At 61.0% G+C, this 7,429-nt stretch overlaps 1 protein-coding gene across 1 annotated transcript; it reads right to left on the bottom strand.

Annotated features, from left to right (window-relative positions):
* Positions 1-4,573: 4,573 nt before the first annotated feature.
* On the bottom strand, positions 4,574-5,498 carry KLF16 (KLF transcription factor 16; the record flags this gene model as incomplete). Its single annotated transcript, XM_023733157.1, has 1 exon — positions 4,574-5,498. A coding segment is annotated over one exon (387 nt), but the record flags the coding sequence as incomplete, so codon positions are not given.
* Between the last annotated feature and the right edge of the window lie 1,931 nt (positions 5,499-7,429).

The following is a 7,429-nucleotide window of genomic DNA, read 5'->3' as shown; positions in this document are numbered from 1 at the left end:
GCACCTACTGTATACTATGGAAACCCTGGTGGCGTAGTGGTCAAGAGTTTGTCTGCTAACCAAAAGGTCGGCAGTTCGAATCCATCAGGAACTCCTTGGAAACCCTATGGGGCAGTTCTACTTTGTCCTCTATGGTAGCTATGAGTCCGAATCGACCCCAAGGCAATAGGTTTGGGTTTTGGTTTTGACTGTATACTATAGGGTCGCTATCAGTCGGAATTGACTCGATGGCAACGGGTTTGGTTTTTGTACTGTATCCCAGGCTTTGCATTAAATGCTATGTTGAACCAGGCAGATGAGGGATAAGCGAAGGAGGGCTCACCACAGTCCATTGGGGTGTCTTAATGGGAAGTTTAAGAGGGACCTAGTGCTGTGACGGGGGCAGGAGCCATGTCACCAGCAGCACCTGGCGTGGAGTACAATAAGCGTTGAGAAAAACAAGAAGCGTAGAAGATTGCGGGGCCGGCGAGGGGGGTGGTGTTCTAGGCTGTGTGCGAGGTGAGGGGCCTTCTTCAAACCAGGAGGGCAGTGGGGAGCCGTGGAGGGTTGGGAGCAGGGGAAGGACCCAGTTGAATTTCTCCACTTGGCAACCGCTTCTCTCCCTGGTGACTGTCCATCATGCTCCCTCACTGCCCTTCTTCTGCAATAGCATGGTTATATTATGCAGCCTTTTGTGTCTGGCTTCTCTTACTGAGCAGGATGTTTTTGAGGTTCATCCACGTTGCGGTGTGCATCAGAGCTGCGTTTCTATTTATGGCTGAATAATATTCCATGGCGTGGACATACCATATTGTGTTTATCCATCCATTGTTAATGGGTATTTGGGTTATTTCCACCTTTTAGCGATGGTGATTAATGCTGAATAATGCTTGTACGAACATGTGTGCACATGTGTCTGTCAGCTGTTTTTTTTAATGTTGTGAATTTCTTGCCCGTGTTTAAAAATTGGGCAATATCACATAAAAACTGTGATTCCCAAGCTGCTCTATGAACAGCCTACCACATTGGGCCCACCGCTGGCCATTGCTAAGTTCGGCTACCCCGTCTCCCGGCTGTCCTCCCTTTCACTTTATCTGCCTGGCCCTACCTCAGTGCCTCAAATCTTTCCACCATCGAGGAGACCTCCTTCACGTGGCTCCTGATGATGTTCGCGAGATGGAATGAGAGAATCCCTGACCTGGGCCCATAGTAAGTGCTCCAGTCATGCTAGCTGGTCTTGCTCATTCATTCAACAAAGATTTTCTGAATACCTACTATGTGCCGGGCACAGGGCTGGAAGCATCAGTGAACAAAGCAAGACCCTCACCCCTCTACTGGAGGTGACAATAGTTTCAAAGGTAAAGAGAGAGCCAGGTGGGCCTTTGGGGGAAGAGCATTCCAGGTGAAGGAACAGCCTGTGCAAACGCCCTGAGGAAGGGCGGTGCCTGGTGAGCTGGAGGAACAGCCGGCAGGCCCGCGTGGCTGGAGCAGAGCGAGTAAGGGGGATAGGCGAGGAAGGGAGGGTAGGGCTTTGTGGGCCGTGGGGCGGGCTGTAGGCAGAGGAGGGAAGGGAGTGGGCTCAGGTGCTCGCAGACGCCCTCTGGCGGTGTTGGGGGAGAACACACTGGGCGGTGAGGAAGTGGGGCAGGACCGTGGTTCCAGGAGAGGGGAGAACATGTCAGGCGTCCCGAAATGAGTACTGGACCAGTGGATTTGCCCACGTAGGAGGCTGGGGGTGACAGTTTCCGTTGCATGGAGGGAGGGGGTTCCCAAAAGCCCGATGGGAAGTGTGTCCAGGAGAAGACTGGGAGGAGAGGCTGCGAGTGTAGACCACGCACTCCAGGCGTTTGCTGCAAAGGGGCAGAGAAATGGGCAGAAGCTGGAAGGGAAGGAGTCCAGGGAGCGATTGCCTGGTTCTTCCGATGAATGCGGGCTGGGGGACCACCCACTAGAAAGGAAGAAATCGGTGAAACTGGAGAGAGGGAGAGGCAAGAGGGAGGCTGTCTTCTAGTAAAGGCGAGACGGTGGAGCCCCGTGCCCAGGTTGGGGGCGGAACCCAGGGTGAGGAGGGGGCGAGGGAGCCGGAGCGGCATGCAATACCAGGGCGGCCGCCAGATGGCGCGGCCACCACCTTCCTGGGGCGGGAATCAGGCGAAGCCCCCGGGAAGGCAGGTGCGTGGGGTCGGGGGGGGCGGGGGAGTTTGCCTTCAGGCTCTGGGGGCCCCTGGAATCCCAGGAGGGGTTCAAAGCTCTTGCCAGCTTCTCATTGCCCCCCACCCGGTGGCTTCTTCTCCTCCAGCACTAACCCCTCCCTCCCCCCATTAGAAGCTGCCCAGGGCTGGCATACAGTCAAGCCAAAAACAAAACGAAACCCACTGCGGTGGAGTCCATTCCGACTCCTAGCGACCCTATACGACAGAACAGAACTGCCCCTAGAGTTTTCTAGGCTGTAAATCTTTATGGAAACAGACTGCTACATCTTTTTCCCGCTGAGCCCTGGTGGGCTCTAAGGGCGGACCTTTCGGTTAGCAGCTGAGCGCTTAAGCACAGTCCCACCAGGGATCCTGGTATACAGTAGGCGCTGACTATTATGAGCGGCTGGACAACTGGGCACAGGAGCCTAGCTGGACTGGGATGGCGGGGTGGGGGGCCGGCTGGGGGACCAGGGACCTTCCTGGGAGAGGGCCTGTGGCGTCCGCGGGCAGCCTCAAGGGGCGCCAGCTCCCCCAGCCTCGCCAGCGCCGGAAGGGGCGGGAGGCGGACGCCCCCAGGAGCCGTGTCACCGCGCCTCGGTTGCCGGGTAACCGGGTAACGGGGCGGGAAGCCCTGGCGGGGGGCGCAGCTGCACGAAGCGTGGGTGACACTGGGCGGCAGCGCGCGCTGATGCCAGCAGCCCCCCCCCCGTTAGGGCTGGGGCGCCTCCGCAGCGCTGAGGCAGCCGGCTTTTGTGCATGGGTGGGGGTGGTTATTTTGAGTCCCATCCAGAGGGGCCTGGCCAAGACCACCGCCAGGGCCGGGGGCTCCCTAGCCCACTGCCTCAGTTTCCCCAGAAGGTTGATGGCTGTGGAGCCTGGATCCCACCCACCACACTGATGGGCGGGACAGAGTGGCTCCGGGAGCCCATGGGCTGGGGGGCTAGCGACTAGCGAGGGAAAAAACCACACAGACCCAGAAGGGAGGGTTTAAAAAAGAGGCTGTTTAATTAATTAATTAAATACAGGGATGAGGCCAGGCAGGCAGGGGAGGGGGAGGGGCGCCCACCCACGGAAAGCCAAGTCCCCTCCCGCAGGCCCCCACAGCTAAGTGGCTGCGACCCATCCCAGTACCCAGAAGCTCCTGGGGGAGGGTCTCCAGGTCCGGACACTGGGTGGGGGGAGGGACAAAGAAGAGTCGGGGGGAGGGGGCCGTGGCCCCTTGTCCTACCACCTGCAGACGGGCACCAGCCAGGTGGGGCCCCACCAAGGGAACATCTGAAGTCACAAAGGTACACAGGGCCCCAGCCCCCCCACCCACCCCAGGGATAAGGCTTCACAATCAGCTGCCAGAGAGAGAAGGGTTTGAGGGCGCAGATGGAGACAGCCTGACCCGGTGAGGAACCCCAGGGGAGGGCCGAGGTGGGACCTTCCGGAGCCCAGCTCCTAAAGGTTTTCCCTCCCCCCTCCCCCAGGACATTGTGATCCTGCCAGCTGGGGACATCCAAACCCTCCAGCCCCCTAATTGGGAAGAGAAGGCCTGCAACAAGTGGGGAGACAGACCCTTTCGGGTCTCAGGTGGGGAGCCGGCTGCACCCCTTCCAGTCCAGGGCAGGGTCCTCACCCCTGTCCAAAAAGAAATCCAACCCAAACCTGGCAAGATGAGGGCACGAGAGGTCGTGGCATTTACCTCCCCCCATCCCTCCTCCCCCAAGCTCAAACCACGGAGACCCCCCCCCACACCCCTGAGGACAACAGACCACCCATGCGGGGGCCCAGAACAATAAAGGGATTGGCGCCTGAAAAAATATTCTACCCCGTCCAAAAAAACGAGCTTTTTCCCAGGAGCTGTCCACTCCTGCTCCAAGTCCACGTGGAAGGTTCCGGAACCTCAACCGTGTGGTCAAGGGGCTGTCCCTTCCAGGCACCCAGAAAGAAGAGCGGATGTTAAGGGAAGGAGGAGGGTGCAGAACGGAGCCGAGGGCTCGAGAGAGCCCGTGGCCCTGGCTGCCCCAGGCCCTACACCCCACTTGCAAAGGGGGGTGAGGGGTGCATCATACCCAAATGGCTGTCGGGGTCCTGAACGTTTGGGATTGATTGTCACGAGACACTGTGGAAGGCCAAAGTCGGGGACCCTCCCCCGGTGGGAGTGGGTAGGCCGGGCACATGGCGCCAGCCTCCCCCAACAATCTCACACACACAGACACCCAGAGAAGGGCAGTGGGCCCCCCCACACCAGCGAGACAGAGAGGGAAATAAATAAAGCCGCATTCGCTCCCCTGCCTCCCCCCTCCCCACCCCTGCCCCAAAAGTGAGTCACAACGCTCTTTGGAAGCAGCCCCGGGGTCTCCCCATCCCCACCCCAAGCCCCCGGGGCCCCTACGGAAACCCTGCCACCCTCCTGTCTGGGTCCGCAGGGCGGCCCCTTCTGGGGGCAGGGGGCAGAACCTGGGACACCTGAGATTGAGTACCCGCCCCATTTCCCTGAACGTTCCCAATGGCTTTCGGTGGGGTTGGGGCCCCGGGGGCCAGTGGGGCCCCCAGTGACCCCTGGTTCATCTATGGCTCTTTGCACAGTTCACCCCAAACTGGAAGGGGACGGCCTGGGGGGCGGAGTCCGAGCCCTGGGCAGGGGGCTCCTCTCCTGGGAAGCCCGCCCCCAGGGGAAGCAGGGAGGTGGTGGGACGGACCCGGCATGGCCTGCTGGCCACCCACCTGGGGTCCCTGTTTAACAGATACAAGGAGAGTTAACAATCGTGGCTATTTACACACGCAGGCCCCAGCCATCCACCGAGACCCCCCGACCGGTCTCGGCCCAGCCCTACTTTCTGGAGGGCATGCCCAGGGTCCACAGGAGAAGGCTGGCAGGGGCTGGGCTCCCTGTCCACCCCCCTGCTCCCATGGGTGCTGCTGGTGCTCCATTCCAAAGGGCCGGGCGCCCTACAGGCCGGCAGGGCCGGGGCCGGGGCTGGCTGAGGGGCTGGCCACAGGGCTGCCCGCCAGGCTGCAGGGCAGTGAGTTGCTGGGCGAGGTGCTGCGGGCCCCGGGGCGCCGGAGCAGTTCTGGACGGAAGTCGGGGTGGCGGCGGGCATGCTTGGTCAGGTGGTCGCTGCGGGTGAAACGCTTGGAGCAGAGCGGGCAGTGGAAGCGCTTTTCCCCCGTGTGGGTCCGGTGGTGGCGGGCCAGCTCGTCAGAGCGCGCAAACTTCTTGTCACAGCTGGGCCAGTCGCAGGCAAAGGGGCGCTCACCTGGGCAGAGGAGAGGACAGACAGTGGTCAGTGCCACCTTCTTTGGAAGGCAGACGAGTCGGGAGGTGAGGGCATCCCATCAGATCCCAAAGGGTCCCCAGTCCCAAACACACATCTCAGTCTAGAAGCTGAATTTGGGCATAAATTTAAAACCCTTAAACATGCAGAAAGGAGCCCTGGTGGTACAATGGTTAAGCGCTCGGCTACTAACCGAAAGGTCAGTGGTTTGAACTCACCCAGTGGCTCCAAAGGAGAAAGACCTGGCAATATGTTTCAGTAAGGATTACAGCCAACAAAACCCTATGTGGCAGTTCTACTCTGTCACACGGGGTCGCTATGAGTCGGCATCGACTCGATTATACCTGACAACAACAGGGGCGGGGGGGGGGGCAGAGGGAGTCATTGAAGGGGCACTGAGATCCTGTTTAAGGGCGATGGGAAACCGATAACGGTGACGGTTTGCACACGATGACCTAAGGAATGTCACTCAACTGCACACGTGATCAATGTAATGGCGTGATTTTTGTTAAGCATATACTCACTACAATAAAGGGAAAAAAAAAGGAGACTCTAGGATGAAGCTGAGGTTTCCCCAGGTCCGCTTCGCAGGCCCCCTTGGATGTGACCCCGTGCTTGAACGGAAACGGTGTCCCCCACACGCGCGTACTCATCGCAGTTTGGGAGCGGAGTTTTTGGAGCGGCCGATGGTTATGTAAATGGGTCACTCCGGGCCACCCCTGTCCAACTCGTGTTCACCCCCAGCCCACCCTCACTGATGGTCCAATCCTCGCCCACCCCTCCTGTGGGCATTCCGGAGCCTCCCAGGTGTTCTCGACGCCACCAACGCCCTCCTTTTCCGAAGGACCACCTGGGGCGCAGAGACCTAGAGGAGCCTAGGTGAGTGTCCCAGCAGGCTCTCGTGCCGGGAAACCCTCTACCAGCAGTGACGTTGGAGGCGCCTCCCGAGCCACCTGCAGCCCCGCACAGAGGCGGGGGCGTGACCTCCGGGAAGGGGCGGCGCCTGGCGCAGCCGCCTGGACCGGCCCTGCCCCCGCAAAGCAGATGGCGCTGGAGGGGCCGCCGCCACCCTCAACTTCCTCCGCAGACCCCTCCCACCGCGAGCCTGGCTCCACCCGCCCGTCCTGTCCCTGGCCGCCACCGTCAGGGGCTCTGCTCCAGGCCTGTGCCGACCGATCCCCATCTAACCGGCTACATCCCCGCGGCGTGTACGACACCTCCCCAGCGGACCGGGGTTGCCGAAGGCTGGGCAGGGGCAGGTCGGTCCTGCTCTTAGTCCCAGTCTCCCCCGACCCCCGCGATTTAGAGCACCCAGCTCTGGCTGCCTCCGGCCACGCCCGGGACCAAGCGGCCATGCGCACCCGGGGCTGGCACCCTTCCGGACGTCGCTCCGGTACAGGGACCCGGAATCCCCCGGTCAACCAATCCCGAGGCCCCAGGGGTTTGGAGGGGAATGGGAGAATAGGACTTGGGCGACCACATGCGTGTTCGAGACCCTCGTGGCACTAGATGAGGAAGAAGGGAGCTGACCGGGACAAGGTCACCCGCGTGGCCCCAAGAGCCGGGTCTCACCTTAGGGGAGCCCTAGCGGGGTCTGCAGGGGGGCAGTCACTTCATGAACGACACAAGCGGGGACCTGTGGGGACCCGAGCGATAGGGGGGTGGGGCGTTAGAGAAGGGCATTTGCCCCTGGGCGCAAGTCCAAGGAGGCGCCAGACAGGCCAGCGGGGGTGGGGGGGGCAGGGGCGCAAACTCAGAGATCGCCCCTGGGGGCTCGTTACCGTTGCTACGCCTCTGGGTCTGCCTCGGTGGGGGAAAACTACAGACAGAAACAGTCCTTCAGCCAAGGGTCAGGGAAGGGGCCCCCCCCGAGGCGGGGGAGCACAGAAGGGACCAGGAGCCGGCAGGAGGAACGTGGGACAGACCCACAGTCGTGGGGAGGAGCGTGCCCAGATTCTTGGGGGGATGCGGAGACATCTCCGCTCTTGAAAC

The sequence above is a fragment of the Trichechus manatus genome, unplaced genomic scaffold, assembly GCF_000243295.1.
Source record: "Trichechus manatus latirostris isolate Lorelei unplaced genomic scaffold, TriManLat1.0 scaffold00057, whole genome shotgun sequence".
Lineage (NCBI taxonomy): Eukaryota > Metazoa > Chordata > Mammalia > Sirenia > Trichechidae > Trichechus > Trichechus manatus.
Note: the sequence above shows the minus strand (reverse complement) of the source record. Positions and strands in the feature narration are given on the sequence as shown.